This window comes from Urocampus carinirostris, chromosome 2 (genome assembly GCF_059441175.1).
Source record: "Urocampus carinirostris isolate Australia breed hairy pipefish chromosome 2, RoL_Ucar_1.0, whole genome shotgun sequence".
Taxonomy (NCBI): domain Eukaryota; kingdom Metazoa; phylum Chordata; class Actinopteri; order Syngnathiformes; family Syngnathidae; genus Urocampus; species Urocampus carinirostris.
The window spans coordinates 34,815,511-34,837,569 of NC_142350.1; the positions used below are offsets into that span (position 1 = coordinate 34,815,511).

General features: G+C 37.2%; 1 protein-coding gene across 4 annotated transcripts in view; it reads right to left on the bottom strand.

The window, feature by feature from the left end:
* Nucleotides 1–708: 708 nt before the first annotated feature.
* The window catches only part of LOC148371731 (palmitoyltransferase ZDHHC3-like), a 28,083-nt gene continuing 6,732 nt past the window's right edge, over nt 709–22,059 (bottom strand). For 3 of the 4 annotated variants that reach the window (XM_088326293.1, XM_088326292.1, XM_088326291.1), the window contains one exon: nt 709–4,518. In XM_088326293.1, coding sequence (XP_088182419.1) covers nt 4,312–4,518 — 207 coding nt within the window. In that variant the 3' untranslated portion in view covers nt 709–4,311. Of the gene's footprint in view, nt 4,519–15,076; nt 15,414–22,059 lie in introns of those variants that run through there. The other variant, XM_088326294.1, reaches the window with a different exon arrangement.

Genomic DNA, 22,059 nt, shown 5'->3' on the forward strand with positions numbered 1-22,059 from the left:
GTTTGCAAAATGTGTTATAAACTTGCTATTTACAGTTGTTATTTTTAAAAGTATACACTTTTTGATAATAGCCTTTAAGAAGTTTATTCTGTTTTTAATATCGGACCCCTGCAAAAGAAATATCATAGGATGCCAGTTCATCATTTTGTCTAATATTGTGCAGTTATTTGTTGTTTTGACTATTATGCACGTTTGCGTTGTGAATAAAGTATCTATCTATCTACATCATTGTCACTATTGTCAAATGATGTTGCTGTTCTTTGATCTCCACACCCTTTAAGGACACATCTGCTTTTGTAACCTAGGCTGTTTAATAAAAAAGGGCTCAGGGGAGGGCTTTTAGGTCAGGTTGGAATTTCTTATCTGAGGTTTGAGCGCTCTCCCCTGTTCCATTGATGTCGGTATTATTTTGAGTTTCTACTAAACTTTAAACATCTCAACTTGGTAGAAATTAAAAACCTTTGACACCTTGCATACAAACTTTGTGGATGGTTGACTCATTTCAGTTTAAAGGAGGCAGTAAACTGTTCTACACAAGAGGACATTTTTTGAAATCTGTAAGGGCTTACTGCACAGGGTTTAGCTGTTTATTTGGGGACTGTGCATTGCTGCATGTCATGTTTTCATAAAATAATCCTTACAACCAATACTTGAAAAGTCTGGCACTGAAAAACAAACTCCCAATTAAAGGAACCACATGAAACAGTATTCCGGCACCCGTTTACTGAGTTCAAAGCCCTCAAGTTGCAGTCTCCAACATCAAACATAAGTGAGGTTAAACACATGAAAAATACGTTTCACACGTTAGGAAAGATAAGGCACAGTGGTAAGTGCACAAAACCTGCTTCAGGATTGGTGCTACTGTTCATTAGATACACTTCGGTAAAGCAAATGTTGGCTTTGGCAAGAAACCACAATAACTCATCACTACTTTAAAAGGGAATGTATATGAAAACAAACAAAAATCCCCATGAGAGGCTGTATACGGTCAGGTTTATGGTCTCCGTAGTTTGTATTTTCCTTGTGCTTTTTAGCACAACACATCGACATCGTTATCGTCCCTTTAAATTCTTGAAAAAAAGAGCCATTGAATTTGGAATGGTAAGTCAAGAAGTGACAATAACCTTTAAAGGTACTAAAGATTTCAGAAAAACACATTGTTTACATGAAACCTCTTAATAAAGAAGGTCAGCCCCATGCAATCAGAAAGAAGAGGCCGCAACTCAAGAAAACAAGCTTGACAGGACTTTCCCGGAGTTGATATCTTTGGTGTTTTTGCATTTTGGTCCGTGCTAAAGAGAAAATGCAACAACTATTTGTTCAAATCATAGCTAGATACAAAGATGCATGAAAATTCAAGAGAGTTATTAGAAACTTTCTTTTGACGTTTTTAAGGGAAATTATCTTTCTCTAATGGCCAACAATTAAAATGTGGAAAGGACATAAATTGAACCATTTTGAGCTTCGTTTTGAAGAAAAGAAAGAAAAAAAGAAAAGAAAAAAAAAAAGCAGTGCTGGAGCACCCGTTGGCAATTATCAACCAGGTAAAGTGGCATCATTTGAGCCCTCTTTTAGCAGCATCAGTTGTGGCCCATCGGCCACCAAAACCTTTGGTCACCACTGCACACAGAATGGATTTTGACATGAGTAGAATGGGAACATAAAAGTTAGATCATTTTCTGTCATTAGTTAGTGGATAGTCTCACCATATATATATATATATATATATATATGAAATAATTTAATTTGCTGCCTTGTTTTGTTAAAGGGACAGTGTGAAGTTAAAAAAAAAAAACCTTATTAAAAACTGATTTAAATATAAGTAATAAACTATCATAAAAACCTACATTTTTAACATTTTCATAGGTTGTGAAATTTGCATTTATTTGACATATCCTGAGCCTCACCTAGAGGGAGCTGACATAATTGTCCGTCATTTTGCTGTCAAAGCAAAAAGGCCTGCGAAAGGCTTGGCAAAAATGGGAAGAAAACTTGTGCGGTTTAGTAACCATGAAGTGTCCTTCCTTGTGCTTTTTAGCACTCTTTTTGGGTTGCACTACACATGACAGCAAAATCTAGCAGTCAAATAATACACACTGTTCCTTTAAGTACCTGATAAAGTTAGGCAAGAATGTACTTGAACATCCAAATTAACAATACCAATAAAATCAGGGTTTAAGACAATGACAGCAGTGCACCTATCACAGGAGTCTTTCCTTCGCCAAAAAAGGAAGCCATCTTAACGTTTTGTGGTGGTGACAAAATGGATTTGCTTGTGTACAACCTCACACTCAAGTGTTCCTGAGCATGCAGTTCAACAAAAAAAAAATATTTAAAGGGTTTTAACCTACAAATGTCAAAAACACCCTGATGACATCAGCTCATATAGTAAGAGCATCTATACAAGATTTCCAAAAAATGGACACACATTTAGCAGCTGATAACTCAATTGGTTTTCTTCCCGGCTCCTCCGTGTTATATGTCGAAGTGTCCTTGGGCAAGACACTGAATCCCTAATGCCCCCAATAAGCAGGTCGGCGCCTTGCATGGCTGCATGGCCGCTATTGGTGTGCGAGTTCGTGTGTGAATGGGTAAGTGTGAAGCACATTGTAAAGCGCTTTGGAAGGTCTTCATTGACTTGAAAAGCGCTTTATAAATGCAGACTATTTACCATTTATAGACTCTACCATTTAAACCGAGCAATGGCGACCAGAATGTGATGTAAATGGATGCTAAACTGCCACTGGAAGTATGAAAATACAGTTGAAGTGCAAAGACAATTTATAAGGAAGTTTAACAAAGAACCACCAACACGAATTACCATCACTCGAATTACAGATAAGTGAGAAGCTGATGGAATTGTTCAGGACGTCCATAAGAAGCGTTCCAGAAGACCACGTACATTTTGACAAGCCCCTAAACGAAGACAGATTACTGGAAATCTTTCAACACAATCCAAGACCGTCTTAAATGCTAATCGTGAGGTCAGCATTTCAAAACTACTGTCAATTGCTTCATGAAACATTGTCGATGGAGAAGTTTCTTTCCAAGATTAATCCATGCTCTTAATGATGATGATCCAGACCGAAGAGTACGGGATTGCGAGAACGATCTAACGAAGATGCTTACATTCCTGCAAAGATTGTGTGAAGTGATGAGGCCACATTCAAACTTATTCAATCAACAGACACAATTGCACCTACTACTGGGGCCTGGAAGTCCAAATGCTTGACCACAATGTTAATGTACCAGGAATTAATTGCATTTTCCTACTTCCAATAGCATTTTAAAACAAAAGTCAAGTCTGGTTGCCATCACTCGGTTCAATGGGTTCTGTCTAGAAAAAAAATAGAATTGAATTGTCTTTACTGTCTATGATATCAATGTATCCTTTGTGTTCTGAGCAGACAGCAGAAAATGCCATTACAGGGGCAGGTTGTGTGTTGGGTGGGTGACTGATAGGCTGGTGTATGCTGTGAAACAAACAGCGGGGCGGGCACACAAGTCAATGTATTTCCCCAAAACAAACTGGGTAGCATGGCGACAGATAGCTTTTAGCAGCTTGTTACATTGAAAATAAATTCATCAATTGAATCTGACTCTGGGAAAAGTCAGAAGAGCTCAAAGAAATAGTGATCACCAAAGGGCGCTCCGTGGATTGTTTTTAGGTCGGGGAAGATACTAAGGCGGCAGCGGGAGAGAAGGCGACAGCGAGGCTAAAAGTCCGGCCTACTGCTATGGCTAAGCTAACAACTTTCTTATGCCACCCCAGCAGATCCTTTACCCAAGAAACGGAGGACCTGGAGCTATAACTCATGGGAAACTGCTACATTTGGAAGGGTTATAGTTTAATCATCGTGAAGACCTGGCTGAAGTCAAGGTTAACCAAAACTGGCGTGCAGCTTGCCAGCTGCTCTCTGAATTGCTTTCTTACACTAATTGGAGAAGGCCTCCTACTGTTGTACTTTTGTAAAATGACAATAAAAAGCATTCATTCTAATACAATTCCGTGTTTTTATTTGCAGACCTATATTTGTCATACTCTACGTCAGTAAGGACATCATCTCAATATAAGTTTAACTCTTGGGGGATTTTATGAACCCTACTATGTGGATTTTCACTTTTAGCAAGGGATTACTATTGTTGAGTTATCAGCTGCTAAAATGTGTATCCATTTTTTGGGACACCCCGAATAGTATAAATAACTATCGATCTGTAGATAAAAATATATAACTGTATATATTCTTTTTAACTGAATGTAGGCCCACCATTGACAGAATCCCAGAAAACAAGGCGATATGAAATCGAGTCCTAGTTCAGTGGAATCTCGATGACGTCCTCCTCGATGATGTCACCGGCTGGAAAATGGTCGGTCTTGTCTGGGCTCTTTTTGCAGCTCATCCCAGAGAAAGGGCTGCACCAGGTGAGGGAGAAGGGACCCCCGAATGCCGTCTTCAGGGCTTCCCAGCAAGGCACCTTCTCCCACTTGCCCACTTCACCCTTCAAACGTTCGATTCCCTGCAGGGGGGAGGGAGGAGCACAGAGTCAAGAGATTAATGGAAATTTGTCATTACCAAATAGGGCTGATGTTAATTCTTGCACTGGTCGGACTCTGTGTGGGACAGCGGATTGCTATTTGGGGTAATGGAAGACAAAAAGCAGATCCATTCTCAATACAATACTCACTTTAGGTTGTTTGAATTTAATCAATGATCGCTGACATTTTAAAAGTTTGGGAAAATGAGTTCATATTGGATGGTAGGCTATATTTATTAATTTCCCTTGGTTGGCCCGGGTAGACTAACTAATAGTTTTTTTTCTTTTTTCAAAAATTTGGGGCAGTTGCGGTCCTCTAATACCCGAGACTAAAACTTCCCCTGCACTTAACAGCTATGAAATCCAATTTTCTCTTTCAGAACCAAAACATGTTATTATAAAGCACGGGTTTCAGACTCATTTTTGCTAAGGGGCCACGTGGTAAGAAAACAAACGAAACACTCAGACGGTGGCCAGAATAGTAACTTAATGACGTTAACACCGTTCTTTATCTGTAAGGGTGGCGATCTTTTGGAGGCTCACAATTAAATAACGATTACGATGACCGGGTGTTTAGTATTTGTTTCCTTTATTAAGATTTAATTTCTTGTAGTGTTCATCACTATTTCATTTCTACAACAGTTTATTTAGAGAAACTGAGTGCAAACTGGAAAGTGACGAATATAGAACTTAAACACTAAATCCTAATTATTCACACGGTAGATTTAGCGTTTACCTAAATAGGGAACTTCACTGTTAGATTTCATATGTATTATAGAAATTAGCCACTTTTATAAACTTCTGCTAACACTCAGGTGCTATCTTTCAATTTTGATATTTTTTTAATACAGATGCTAACCGCTAACTTTGAATCACTGGGTTCATAAAGGATAGTTTAGTTGCGAATTCTACGGTTAAAAGAGACAATCTCCCACCACACGTGAGTGCAATCATGAACAGCGCGTCAGTCACTTCTATTTTAGGTAAAATAACACTGGGATGAGTATTTCCGTTGAATGTTCTCGGATTGATAAATGGTAGCCAGCAAATACAGCTAAAGTGTGTGGTATGCTATTAGAGTGGCGCCAGAATTTGGCGACATCCAGTGGACATATGAAAAACTTTAACTAATTGTTTGACATTATGCGGCTACTTTTTATCTTGTGATTCTCTCAGCATTGTCTTGCGGGTGAAATAAATCCCTTGGCGGGCCTGAATGGTTCGACGGGCCATATGATAGACACCCCTGTCATTCGGAGACTATTTTTAAAAATGTGTGGGTTTGTAATGTGTCTGCAAATTGGACCCCTTTCAAAATAAAAGTAAAAATCTTAATATTTTTGCAGATGTATTTTAATTATCTTTAATCATTATTGCTCTGAAAAGGAATATTTTTGGAGGCTTACGTATTTGTGACTTTCACTATCTACAAAGACCGTCACAGATAATTAAATCATACATTCTAGATTCTTTACAAATCAATTGAAACGTGCTAGCCTTTTGAATAGCAGATTATGGCTTCCAGCCTGCTAGTATGCTTTATCGTCATATTTTATTACTTAAAAGATGTGATAATTGAGTTTTTTCGCCATAATCAGCAATGATAAACGATTGAAGATTTGCAATACTTCAGTGGATTTGCAATGAATCCAGAATGATGTTTGGTTTTAGTCATAGATAGATAGATAGATAGATAGATAGATAGATAGATAGATAGATAGATAGATAGATAGATAGATAGATAGATAGATAGATAGATAGATAGATAGATAGATAGATAGATAGATAGATAGATAGATAGATAGATAGATAGATAGATAGATAGATAGATAGATAGATAGATAGATAGATAGATAGTCCTGTATATTCTTCTTTTCACTCTGTCCATCTGCAATTTCTTTATTCTGATTTAACTTTGCAGGCTTTCAAATTCTTTTTTTGTAGGTCCTGGGGTCTGATTGGCCGCAATAGGCCATGGACCATAATTTGGGCACTCTTTCCAGACAACTTCTTTATTTATTTATTCTAATGCCTATCAGGCAATTTGTTTAAAACTTCATTTTATTGCCTTCAGTACAGTTTATCTCTAGCACTGCCCCACTCATAGCAGGTCCTAATAGGGACATTTTGTACCTTTTAAACCATGTTTAAAATAGGGACGTCTACTTACATGTTTCAAAACCAATTATTTGAAATGGTCTATTTCTAAACAAATATCAAATTCAATAGAACGAACATGAAGATGTCTGCATGTATATTTTTTCATAAAAAAGGATAGGCCTACGTTATATTTTTCCTGTGTTGCCTTGGTGTCAGATTTGAGACTGTATCCGCAAAATGCGATAATCAATAAATCAATCTTATTTATCTTTTGACCTGACCCATTTGCTAAATGTTTTTAGTTTGCTCACCGCTGGCCCAGATGATCATTGATTTTTTTTTCACAATGCAATTTGATTTTTATTTTAGAATATAGGCAGTTCAAATTCATTTTTTAAGTTTACTCTACCATATTCATTGACTTAACAATTAAACCTAACCCTTATTTCATGCACATAAGGCAGCTGAGTATTGTATTTGGAATTTGATGATTAGAATACATATGCTCCTCTTGGAAACATGCCCAAGAAGTGCTAAAATTCTCATGCAAAAATAAAAGTAAAAAAATAAAAATGTCAGAAGCAATGTGGCCTGTGACAAGTGTCGTGGACGATGCATTGTATTTTCAATTTTGTGGTTTCACGTTTAGGGGTACCAGGCATGCTGAGGATGTATTGCCAATCAGTGAGACAGCATCGCATCTTACCTCTCGTCACCTTTAAGTGATGTCAGCTTCAGAGAGATTGTTATCGATTACAAAAAACTAAAATTGCACGGGTGTGGAGAGAACATTGGAAGGAAGGGAAGCAAGCATCACAAGACAGGGACTCGTTCATCAGTCAAGGATCAGCAACCAAAAATGTTAAGACTCATAACAGACTAAACAAATACAAAAAAAATCTGGAATAAAAAAATAAATAAAGCCTTGTATAAGCCTTTTAAAAATCAAAAGCTACCCATTTAAGTTTTTCCCAAACATTTTTTAAAACCTTTAACGTGACAGTCTGTATTATTTGATCACCAAATGTTGCTTTTTGCTGTCCAGCAACATAAAACGAGTACTACAAAGCACACAGAAGAATGGAAAGTACCTCAAGTACTGTATTTTCCTGCCTATAAGTCGCTCCGGAGTATAAGTCTCACCAGAAATGTATTCGATAAAATTCAACACCATGACATATTGAAAGGATATTTAAAAAAAATAATAATAATAATCGAGAATAGGGTATACTAACGTCCCACATACTTGCGAATCTTAGACATGCTCATATATGTACGTCAATGACGACGTATCATATGAAGTTATTCAGATGAGTCTAGTATAAAGTACATGCTTACCAAACTATCAGTTTCACTCAAAATCCCTAAATCCAACAACATATTAATCCTCAGTGTTACTTTTACCGGTATGGAACTCCCCCTACTCGGGACATAGATGAAAAGCTGCTTCCTCCTCCTGCTTTTACATTGCGGTCAAGGGTAAAATATTCAACACAGGCCCTCTTGAGGTTTAGTGTGAAAATAATAAGTGAAATGATATACAGAACCAGCAATAAACATTCTAAACTCAATGATATAATGTGTTAATAAAATCACATATAAGTCTCACCAGGGTATAAGTCACACCCCCTGGCCAAACTATTAAAAAAAACTGCAACTTAGGGTCCGGAAAATACAGTAACTGAATCGCACCATTTTACTTCTCTTTTTTCTTCCTAGCCTTTTCGAGGTTTTGGTGTACCCATAGCAACAAGATGGCATATAATTATGTTAGCTTCCTTTAGGTGAGGCTCGTGTGATGTAAAATAAATTCTAAATTCTTAACCTATGAGAATTCTAAATAACGCATGTTTATGTATTTGCTCATCATTTAAACAAATATTTTTTATGAATATATTTTGTACCACTAGAAGGTGTTAAAATACATAGTCCCTTTAAAAAACTAATCTAATTGTTTTTTGTTTTTTATTTGGTGTTGGTCCAGATTAAATGGTAAATGGTCTGCATTAATATAGCGCTTTTGGAGTCACTAAAAACCTTCCAAAGTGCTTAACAATGTGCTGAAAACATTGCAGTTCCCTGTTCTAGCTCTATGCATTAACACTTGTATAGGTGTGGACATGTAACTGTCATTAAAAAATATTTATTACCCCCCTTTACTATTTCTATTTCCAAGCATTTTTGAAAAGCTCCAGGGAGCCACAAGTGCGGCACTAAAGACCGGCATGCGGTTCAAGTGCTGCGGGTTGCTGACCCCCGGAATAAGTTAAAAAAAATGAAACTTTTTTAGGATGTAAAAAAAGCAGAGCAGAGTGTCTAGGATTGTCACATGCTGTTTAAGTCACTGCCCACAAAAATAAATCAATATGTGGTGGTTAAATTGTGTTTATTCCCTGAATGTGCTGAAATAGCTTCAGGATATTCATGAACCCAAATCAAAACGGAAACTCATTTTCAACAATAATTCAGAACAATACCGTCCGTTTTGCACAAACAATAGTGGTTTAGCCTTTGACACAATCAGACTTTTATACACATCATTGTGAGTCATCAGAGCAAAACAACACTCTGGTTAGGCCCCACATAAAGCACAAAATTGTCAAATGCTTCACACAAGTCATGCATCAAGTATGCAAAGCAGGTTACACCCATGCCTGCGTTTGTTACTATGCACTTAAAAATACTAAACTGATTTCCAGGAAACTTTGGTTAAGGGGCGTGAAAAAAGGAAGCAACCGTGACCCTCATCAAAGCATTCCAGATTTTGATTTAATTTCGATCTTGATGTTCAATTCATGCTTCTACACAACAATTTCATGGAAAGCAGTCCATTGGGTTTTTCCCAAGCTCAAATGAATGACTTCTATAGTTTAAGATCATCAACAGCCAATCATTTGTGGTTGTGCAGAGGTTACACGACGGTTTAAATGGGCACAAACAAACACAGGCTAAACCGTAACCCACTGCTTGTAAAGCCAACAATTACAATTACATTTCTTAGCCCTTCACGTGTCAACAAGTATGAGTACGGGCAAAGCAGCAAAAGGGTCGTTCCAGTTCAGATAACAGGTTTCCAACTGTCCTGGGTTTATACCGAGCGGATTTTGATTTCCATGAAATCTGGCATACCTGTTGATAGTGATAGAACCCTGAATCCCCAAATTTAAATTGATCAGAGCAGAGGTTCGGGAGAAAAGGCTTGCCAATTTTGGACGCTTTTGTTAAAAAGGGTGCCTGGGTGACAAGATGTAACGAACATTCATTTACAGTGTTTACAGTGACTTACGGTGAGGTTTGTGTTTGATGAACCCAATCAGATTACCTGCATTTTATTCATCATTTGATTGGCAGAGCAGGAAAGCAAGATATTAACTCCATCAATCAATAGGTAATTCTCCATTATGAAAGAAAAGTCCAAGCTAAGGTAAAAAAACTATTATATGCATGCTAATACTATCACTAATTCTATCTTTTAGGGATGAGGTGTGCGCCAGATTAGTCTTACTATTGCCCCGTGCCATGATGCAAGATAATTACATGGCTCACTCTGCATCTGCAGATGATCAGCACAATAATACGTCTCGTACATATGTTTATTAATAATATCAATAATATAATGTGAAAATTCAGTAATTTTGAAAAAGACTATCAAAAATAGTGACGTTAAAGAACTTTAACACTAAACAAGTACCCCTATGTAATTTTTTCAATTTTATATTTTCATGATAACAGGTGAGGCACAGCCTTACCTGCTTCCCCTGACTCCACATAACTTTTTGTTTACCATTGAAGTGTGTATTTTGTTTTTACTCTAAAAAAAAAAAAACAACAACAATGCAGACCTGAACCCTATGTTGTTTTGTTTTTAGAAACTGCAAGACTAAAACTTAATTTTAGAGTCATTATAAAATAAAAAGTTAAAAGGTTTACTAATATATGTACCAATAATCTTGCATCCGATAGTAGATTTGAAATCCTTATTGAATTCTCTTCCCATCATTATCGGTTCTCGAAAAACTGACTCAGGATATCCTTAAACTTTAGACATCAAAGGAAGTTGCCAGCGCCCCTTTTTAAAATATCCAAATTCAGATGCCATAATGACCAAACCCTTGCTCTGTTTGACACTAAATTTGAGTTTGTTTTCCCTTGTGCCATCATTATCAAAAAGTGCACCCAGTTTCACTAAAATCTTTTTGGTTACCATATTTTCAGACAATAGGTCGCACTTCTGTATAAACCCAATCTAATTTACACCAAAACAAAAAAAAAATATGCAACCGCATTGGACTACAAACTGAAGGAAATAACATTGAAAACTTAGATATTTACTGCATGGACATAACCAATTTCAACTTCAAATGAACATTTATGTACCTGATCAAATTATATCCAGTTTCCTAATACAGCAAAAACATTGCTGGATTTGAACAGAACAGATCAAAGATAAAACAAGGTAATTTCATCATCAATTTTCAACTTTCATCATTTCAACTTTTTGATGTATTCAAAAATAATTAACAGTTGTTAATTCTGTATTCTAAAGTATAGAAGTCTTTTAATTAATTTTCCACCTAATTCTTTTTACTAAGAGTGCCCCATAGCAATCTCTGGAAGTCAAATCCACAGAATAGCCACATCTTTGTATACACTGCATTGTTCAAATCCTGGGAAAAAGTGAAGGCTTGTAGTCCGGAAATTACGATCATATCCTGTTAGTCATTTGGCATGGAATGACTCAATAGGTGTCTTACATTTGGACATATCTTAACAAGCAACCTGTCTAATCCGGTTGTACCTTAACATCCGTTTTATACTGAGCAGCCTGCGGTCTGATGAGCGTGGACAATAAAAATCAACCAAATGTGTAATTCAAAAAGTACAAAGTGTCTAGATCCTGACCGGAGTCAACCAGAACATAAAAAAACAGTTAAAAGTGTATAAGGGTAAGTGTTACAAATACGGAACGTATTAAAAAAAAAAAAAACACTGACAAGAAAGTGCACAAAACACCATTCCACTCCACAAAATGCAGGAAAAATTGAAAATGTCCTCCCACAATGAGGGAAATACCAGCTAGCGAGAACACATGCTTTTAGAACTAGCATGCACACATACATTCAGGGGTGGGCAAACTACAGCCCAGGGGCCACATGTCAGCCCTTTTCTTCCGGCCCGTAAAATGAAAATGTTAAAAATGTAATGATGACATGCATAAAATGGTAAAAAAATACTACTGATGAAAATGTGTTGATTTGGTGCCACTCTTGTCCCCAGTGTCCCGAACATTCATATTTAGATTTGAATTTATAGGTACCCTGAGAGAAAGTCACTTATACTGACTGTGCGAGGAGAAAACAACAAGTATCAAATTACATTAAAAAAAGACAAAAAAAGTCTAAACGACAAACTAACATGACAGTGGTATAATGAAAGCAGACAAATTGGATGGGTTAGTGGGGCCTGTTGTTTAGAAAGGTGATGGCAGAGGGTATCAGGCTTTCACCAATGCGGGCCCTCCTAAATCTCATTGTTCGAGCCAGCCACATTTTCTTAACCTACTATTTTTCGTCACGGGCTTGTGTTATTTATCAAGATATTTATTAAATGTATCAAAAACTTCAGAGCTCGCTGCATTGCATCTTTTTCTCCTTCGGGATTGCCAAACTATGAGATTCCAGACTGGATCGGTAGATATAAAAAATGAAAGCAAGATTTTTTTCTTCTTTGCCCTTATGTCAAGTTCTTTCATCCCCAATGGAGCCCACGACTCAAAAAAGTTTGCCGACTCCTGGTCCATGATTACCTTGGTAACCTTCGGCCTGACATAACAAGTGCATGAGTTTTTTTTTTTTTTTCCTTTTTTTAAATGTAAGCCTTTATCTTCACATTTCTACCACCGGAAGTTATTACTCTTTTTCTCTGCCCGTAGCAAATACAATTTGGGATAACTTATGACGCACAAGCATTTTCCATAACAGTTAATAAATAGAATGTGTCCGGAACCCACCAATGGAAGCCTTGTTGAGGACAGGCCAAACAATAATCGGGAATGTTTCACACTTCTTTTCCATCTACAGTGGCTTGCGAAACTATTTGGCCCCCTTGAACTTTGTGACCTTTTGCCACATTTCAGACTTCAAGAAAAAGATATAAAACTTTAATTTCTTGTGACGAATCAACAATAAGTGAAACACAATCATGAAGTGGAACACACTTTATTGGATATTTTAAACTTTTTTAACAAATCAAAAACTAAAAAGTGGGTGTGCAAAATTATTCAGCCCCTTTACTTTTAGTGCAGCAAACTCTTTCCAGAAGTTCAGTGAGGATCTCTGAATGATTCAATGTTGATCTAAATGACTAACGATGATAAATGGAATCCATCTGTGTGTAATCAAGTCTCTGTATAAATGCACCTGCACTGTGATAGTCTCAGAGTTCTGTTTAAATCGCAGAGAGCATCATGAAGAACGAGGAACACCAGGCAGGTCTAGGTCTGAGATCTGTTGAGAAGTTTAAAACTGGATTTGGATACAAAAAGATTTCCCAAGCTTTAAACATCCCAGGGAGCACTGTGCAAGCAATAATATTGAAATGGAATGAGTATCAGACCACTGCAAATCTATAAAATACGGGCCGTCCCCCTGAACTTTCAGCTCATACAAGGAGAAAACTGATCAGAGAGGCAGCCAAGAGGCCAATGATCACTCTGGATGAACTGCAGAGGTCTACAGCTAAGGTGGGAGAATCTGTCCATTGGACAACAATCAGTCGTATACTGCACAAATCTGGCCTTTATGGAAGAGTGGCAAGAAAGCCATTTCTTAAATATATCCATAAAAAGTGTCGTTTAAAGTTTGCCACAAGACAACTGGGAGACACACCAAACATGTGGAAGAAGGTGCTCTGGTCAGATGAGACCAAAATCAAACTTTTTGGCAACAATGCAGGACGTTATGTTTGGCGTAAAAGCAGCACAGCTCATCACCCTCAACACACCATCCCCACAGTCAAACATGGTGGTGGCAGCATTATGGTTTGGGCCTGCTTTTCTTCAGGAGGGACAGGGAAGATGGTTAAAATTGATGAAAAGATGGATGCAACCAAATACAGGACCATTCTGGAAGTAAACCTGATGGAGTCCGCGAAAGACCTGAGACCGGGACGGAGATTTGTCTTCCAACAAGACAATGATCCAGATCATAAAGCAAAAGCTACAATGGGATGGGTTCACCAAAACATATCAAGGTGTTAGAATGGCCAGGTCAAAATCCAGACCTCAATCCAATTGAGAATCTGTGGAAAGAACTGAAAACTGCTCTTCACAAACGCTTTCTATCCAACCTCACTGAGCTCAGGCTGTTTTGCAAGGAGGAATGGGAAAAAATATCAGTTTCTCCATGTGCAAAACTGATAGAGACATACCCCAAACGACTTGCAGCTGTAATCAAAGCAAAAGGTGGCGCTACAAAGTATTAACTCAATTGGGCAGAATAATTTTGCACACCCACTTTTTCATTTTTTGTTTGTAAATAAAATTTAAAATAGACAATAAAGTGTGTTCCACTACATGATTGTGTCCCACTTATTGTTGATTCTTCACAAGAAATTACAGTTTTATATCTTGATGTTTGAAGTCTGAAATGTGGCAAAAGGTCACAAGTTAAGGGGGCCTAATAGTTTCGCACCCTTTTATACAGGTTAGTTGCTTGAATTCTAAATACCGTATTTTCCGGACCATAAGGCACACCCTAAAACCCCAAATAGACCAGAAAGTGCGCTTACTAATCCAATGCAGACCAGTATATTTGTACAACCCTATAACAATGGTTAGAACAGTGGTCAAACTCTGACAGCAACGGTAAAAGTTCCAGATCCTCACCACCTGACCACTAGGTACATAGATAAAGAAGGTTAAGTCAATTGATCACAGTATTTTTAGTAATGGTACCATTTACAAATGTTAGAGAATTCAGAAAAAAAGAAAGTGACTAAAAATCGGCATACAATTTTGTTTCACTTTTTTTCAGGTCAAACTAAGCAAGTTTATTGTTGAATATGTGCGCCCTCGTGTTTATTTCTATCTTTAAGGACTACCAAATCACTTCCCACAATGCCATTCTCTTCATTCTGGTTAGAATAGTGACATAAAACCAAATGTCCTCTCAAATGTCATCTGTATCCCTAGTAGTCTAGTGGATAGGATGTGGCGCTCTCCCCGCCACCATCCGGGTTCGATACATGTTATATCCAATTTTTGCAATTGTGATCAGGAATATACTTGAACTCACTGATCAATCGATGCCAAAATATGGTACTTTTTTATATTTAGTGAAATCCTAGCCCTTACTATTGTTTTAAGTCGTAAGCGACCTTTTGGGAAAAAAATATCACAAAAGACACATTTTTGGGTGGGCGCCTTATAATCCGGAAGAGCGAAAAACTGGTATTTGGATAGAATCAAATTTGTGAGTGATCAAAAACGATTACCGAAAGGTGTCTTAAAGTAAAAACTAAACAAGTGTTGGACATGAAGCACACAGAAAAGCTTTGAAGCTGTCCGCAGACACTGCACAACTGCTTAGTGTGATTAGGTGAAGACGCGTTTCTCCCTTTCAAACCACATATTGGTACGTCTCAGCCTTGCCATGGTCAGGGGTGGAGAACGGGCTAAACCAGAGTAAGGAGAAATGGTGGCCAAACACTGCCCTCAAGTTCATCCACTTAGTTTTTTTAGCCCATCTTCTCTCTTCCTTTTTCAACTGCTCTATGCCCTAAAAACAAAAGATAACCAGACTTCAGTCGGAGTGTTCTTTACCCTGCCGCCGGCTACTAAATGGCATGCTTTTTTTCAAAGATCGGGATATTTCCAGTGGCACACGAGACAAGGTCTCACGGCATACTAGTGAATCCTGGCACACTGGTCGAAAAACACTGGACTTGGCCTATGTGGGTTAGCTTCAAATAAGCTCACTGATGGTCCAATGAAGACTGTATCGGCACATTTCCTACTGTACGACGTATAAAAATGATCTCATTGTATAAATATTGATGATATGAATATATTGTTTTTAAAGGGTCTTTTTTTGGCAACCAATGAACTTATGTAACGAGTTATCTTTCCATAACGGGAAGTTTAATTGTCTTGCCCTTTAGAATTAGCAAAGCTTTTCATCCTCGATCAATGATTCATGTCAAAGTATTGACCCCTTGCACGTGATGTCATGTTGCCCTTCCTGGCAGAATGAGAGCCATGACGGATGGCAGAAGCAGCCTGGCGGACAGTACTTAAATTAGGATTTGAGTTGGAACAAATATCAATAACGACAACATAATAATATAACTACCACTTTTTACGATGGTGATTTATCGCTGTGCGGTTGGCAAGGTTCTAAGCCCAATTTGTAATTGTATCTTTTTTGATGAGGACAGAAGATGCCGATGTTTATCTGCAAATTAAACAAAGGGATTGATGTTAACACTTGCAACCCTCAAGTATTCCAGGATTTGCAGCGAACATTTTTTACAAGGTATGTTTGATGCATTTCCGAGCAATTTCTTGTTAAGTGGGTACCAGTGGAGGCGGCACGGCAGATGGGTGGTTAGCCGCAGCCCCATGGTGCGGAGGTTCAGGTTTCAAGTCCAACTACAGCAGCCTTCTAGTGTGGAGTTTGCATATTCTTCCCGTGCCACAGTCCCCAAAACATGCATGTGAGGTCAAGTGGCCGGTCTAAATTGTCCCCATGGGTGAAAGAGCGAGTAAGTTGACTGTTTCTGTGTGCCCTACGACTGGCAAGCAGTTGAGGGTGTCCCCTGCCTACGGTCCGAAGATGGCTGGGATGAGCTCCAGCACCCCCGCAACTCTACTGACGATAAGCGGTGCAGATATTGGATGGATGGATATACGAGTCACATTAAAGACACTCAATTCAATCGGCAAAAATAAAAACAACAACAATAAAATCAGTTAGCTATATAGTGTCTTACAGTTGCTATTTCTAACTATGTAAATTAACTGCTTTTATTACGATTAAGCAACGATTCAAAATGTAATTATAAATAATCTACATTTATATAGCACTTTTCAAGTCAATGAAGACCTCCCAAAGCGCTTTACAATGTACTTCACACTTAACCATTCACACACACTCACACACCGATAGCAGCATCAGCCATGCAAGGCAACTACCTGCTTGTCAGCAGCATTAGGGATTCAGTGTCTTGCCCAAGGACACTTTGACATTTAACACGGAGGAGCTGGGAATCAAACCTGCAACCTCTTGATCCCAAGACGAGCAGTAGCTCGGGAGGTAATCTTCGGAATATCACATGTAGTGAACACTGTTACGTTCCCGACCATAAAGCGATTTATGCCGAAGTGAACTGTAAAATTATCAACGAAAAACAAACTTTTAGAAGATAAATCATCATTCCGCCAGTAAATATTTTCAACATGTTTGAAAATGATTCCTACACAAGGTGCAAATGCCCCGTGCTTTATTCTTTTATTACATTCCCCCCAAATTTTGATACAAAGTCTTTTTAGTAATGTTTGAGCAAGAGGGACAGTTCACGCTGGGGATGCATTTGTCGGTAAAATGAACCACAGTAATGCGTACCAGCTATGAAGAACTAGTAAGCATCCAGACTTTTATAAACTTTTAGATCAGCACAGGTGTATGAGGATATACAATGCACAATATAGTGGTACAGATCGTGAAGGACGATTTTGTTAGATGTGTGAATATGTCAGAAGGAGGAAGGAATGGGTCGGTACTCAATTTCTCTAAATAGCGCTTTTTGTGCTTTCCGACAAGGTGAGCCACCTCATCAGACAGATGCACAATATTCGTTTCACTACTCATTGCCAATTATGTTGAACAGTATAGCTTTTGTTTACTACAGGTTACTGCCATCCGTAATGTTGTCGTCACGTGGTTAGGACACGTGTGTGCAAAGGGTCAATAGATTACTCACTGACATGGAAGTAAAGACTATTTAACTATTCAGAAGCAACTATTCAAGCAAACCATGTGTAGCCTCACATTTTGAAACATTAGCTAGCCAAGCTGTAGCTCCTTGACAGCTATTGTTGCACAAAATATGCAATTTTCTAATCAAGTCAATAGTTATCGTCATATTAAAATATCCAGGATGAATAATACTATTGCAGATGGACGACAGTGTCAGGAAAAATGAAGATTAATGAATAGAATCATAATATCAAGAATAATAGAAAGACATTGTCAAATAGCTACTTCAAATTCTTGGAAGCAGTCACAGAATAACTTTTGGAAAAGAAAAAATTACTTAAGAGTTAATTTGTTCTTTTTTCTTTCAATACTGCAGACAATAGAATAAGTACAGAAGTATAAAATGTATTAGCAACTAGCTTCTCAGACTTGACTACTAGCATTACCAGCTAGCTTTGCCCATGCTGCTGTTAGATTTAGCAGCTAAGATTGCAGAGTTGAATGGTGATTTGTCTGAAAATGTTGATTGTGTAAAATTTTAATAGAGTTGATTCCTTAATATCATCGTTGTTTTTGTCTCCTGTAATTATAAAATATATGGTAATAAATCCAATTTATATAATAAAAAACAGAATAGCTGCTGGCCTACTCTGTAGGAAATATCACAATATGTAACTGCTGTTCTCTAGAAGAAGTGCATTAAAAATAAGCACATAACACAACTGTATTCCAATACAATTTACCACATCAATTTTTAATATTAACTCATAGGATATTAAGGTGATTTGTAAATTGTACTTTGGGTGAACATTGCCGAGTTATAAGATGCAGCATTATTATAAAAATGTTGTTCTAAAATTTTAAGTAGCAACAAACTAGATTATTTTAAAATCTGGAACATGGATAAAACTTGTAGTACTTTTTGTGGGATACAGATTTTAGAATGATATTTTAGTATACATTTTAGTATTGCCTTTTTTCTCTTTTTTTTTTGAGTGTGGAACATATCCTGAAGAAAGATTTGGAGTAACGGTAATAAAAACAACTTCATTATTCCTCCATATATCTCATCAACCTGCTTTTTGTTTGTCTTTTCGGCTACTCCGAAATACTGGTAACAAACTCCAGTTAAAAATATCCACCACTTCATTCAATCCATGAGAAAAAACCTGTATCAAAAATACATGAATAAATAAGGATTATTTGATTGAATATGGCCAAACTACTTTTAACATGGCAATTTAGATGAATACAGGGCTCATGGAACAAGAGTGAAGCAGATGATTCAATCTATTTAAGATCAAAATGTGCTTTGGCTGCCCACTGGAACCAATGGAAAACTCATGTGACAACAACGCTGTCTTCATTTAACAAAATGTTTCTATTCAAGGTGATTTCTTAATTAAATACACTTCGGCTGTTGATAGTAAGAATGAACTGGGAAATGTGATTCAGCCATATTAAAATCATTTTAGTTGTTTTGTCCCTTGGTGAATTAAATCCCCATTTCAAAAGGTTTAGTTTAACGATCTTGAAAACTAAGCAAACATGAGATGTATGAAATAGAGTGAATAGTTTTCATGGCAATGTACAAAAACTATGCGAATCAGCAATAGAAAAACTTTCATAAATACATTCAATTTACAAAACTCAATTGAACCATATTTATTAAATGTTATATTTATTTTAAATATAATGTTCTTTTCATAATGTATATAATAGTTAGGAATGGCCTGATCGGTATTGGGTAGTATGATACATGCCAAAATGGCTGGATCAGGATCGTTGGGCTATTCGAAAAAATATTGAACCCACTTCATAAACCTAAACTATGACATATAGCCACAAATTCCCCTTAATTCTAATCTAGAGTTGATCGCCAGCACGTAATAATTTCTTCTTTGGAATCTGAGCTGCCTTACCTTCACACAAAAAGAATAACTTGTCAAGACACAAGAAATAAGCAAGCTGCAGTTGCGCATGACGCCACATTGAAAAAGGCAGTTTGACCTGTTCAGAGGTCCATGATAAACATATCACATCCTTATATAATTGTTAACTTTTCGGGTGACCGAAATAATCAAATTGGCATTATTGTAACATTGAAATGTACATAACAGGGGTTGTACACTCTTTACATGGCCAAATTTAAGAAACTTTTAAGGACTTTCAAAGCCAAGTTTCCAATTCATCCAGTACCATTAAAGAGGAAATCTGGTGTAAATCATGGATTTTGCAATATATCTGCGATTTACTTATGACTCTTAGATCTTGAGTAAATATAATATATTTGTGGATCCTAACTATGTGTGTAAATATTTTTAAGACAAATTTCTCCCTATATAGGTGTTGGGGAAACAATGACAGTATTATGTAGATTTTTCAGTTGCAGGAAGTTCTTCCCATTACAATTTACCACTGTGAAACACGACCATAATTTTTTGCATGGCCCATAAAAAATGTCCATAATTGATAAATAATTTTTGTACTAATACACATTTCATAGTACCCCTGTTTAGTTACAGCATGCACCTGGCCTCTTGGGCCCGACCCTTAGGGGATGACGCGTCATAGGACAATGCCACACAAACAAATGCCGAATATCACAAGGGAAGAGGAATTGCGATGGCTAACCAAAGACACCAGAGAGCAGAGTCTGTGGCATTTTAAAGCAGACTTGTTGAGAAATATGGCAACGATTTCAAGCAGTTGTAAGCACTTCAACCAAAATTGCAGCACTTTTGAATCCTCGAAAACGACATTAAAAGTCAAGCAGTTCCAAGGATTTCAAGCACCTGCATGAACCCTGATATATATTCATGTTTTCAGCTATAACCTTTTCATTATTTCTGTCTATTTTATCTCCTTTACTTATTTAGGAGTAATTTATGCAGCTTATAATTGTAAATATATACGAGTGTAGTTATGATCATTTACAGAGATCCCTTGGTTTTTGCGGTAAATTGAGACCTGGACAACTCACAAAAATTAAAAATCCACAAAGTTTTGTCACAATTTCCCCACCCCCCCTAGGGCTTTTATCAGAGCAGACCTGCCGACTTACCGATTAAGAATGAAAGAGTGAGAGAGAGAACAAATTGAAACAGAGTTCTTATTTTAAATTAGTCTTTTTTTTCCGCAATTTGATTAAAGCCCTGTGGATTGAGAGTAAAGGGGAGAGAGAGAAAACAACAAGTTTGGCAGGTGGCACGAGGAAGGCACAAGCGCAAATGCGAGATGCAGTACGGAACCATTAATTGAATGGTCAGTTGGCTTAAACCTTGCGTGCCCGAAATGTTCCTCCATGGTAGGGGAAGCATCTGTTGTTTTTTTTATTTAAACTACTCTTTTTCTTCGCAAAACAGTGAACCAGCAATGATTGAAGCGCGAGGTAGCGAGGGGTGTTGGTACTTCTCTGTGTAATCACTTGACTTCTCAATGTATCCATTCATTCAGTTGGTATAATATTCTCTACAGTCTTCCAAATGATGTTTTGTTTTGCCATTGGGAGAAGGCCTTCAGTCTTATCAACACCTGCCACACCCAGTCAAGACAAAGGGCTGGTGTTTGTTAGGGTCTTTGGACAAATGTTCCGTGTTTGTCATAGCCTGCCCTCTTGGTATACAAGCTTATGTTAGCCATTTTGACTGTACAATCGTGAAACTATACAGCCTTGCTCTATTCACATACCCGGGATATGTTCTGTTGATTCATAGTGTATACAAAGTAGAACAAAAACCTCAAAAGAACTGCTCAACTCCAGCATTTGTTTTACTGACCCCATCTCTTAACAAAGATGTTAATTAAAAATGTGGAGGAAGAAAAATAATTTACTTTTAGTATCAACTGAGGATAGACTTTTTTTAGGAGATGGGACAATTGACCTCGAGCAATTCTTAATGGTGTTTTTGTTACTCGTATCTAGTCTTCCAGTGATAACTTTTATGGATGTATAACATCCATATAAACATTTTCCAAGCCAACCAAATAACCATCAGAATTATACTAAGACATGAACTAGGCGGTTGAAGACCACACGTCACAGAAGTGGAAAAATGTTTACCTTATGCAGCCTTAACTGTGTATTTAAATGTAGTGGAAAAAATATAATGAAAAGATACATTGGTCATTTTACAGCAATTTTTGTTTGATACACTTATTTTACAGTATTTCATAGTAATACCAAATTATGAAACTGCATTACGCTACAGTACAACTGCCCCAAAAATTTGATAGTTGAGGTATATTCCCTAAAGGACTAATTTTCCTCTGAAACTTACATGATTGTGCCTGATGGGCGCTAAACTCAATTCTCAGCCACTGGGGGCATTAGTTTTTCATGTGTGTGAGTTCATTATGCGTTTTAAAAGTATTACAAGTAAAAATTCAACAAGTTGAAATCATGTGCAGTGGACTTTCTGAACAATATAAGACCAACAGCAAGTGT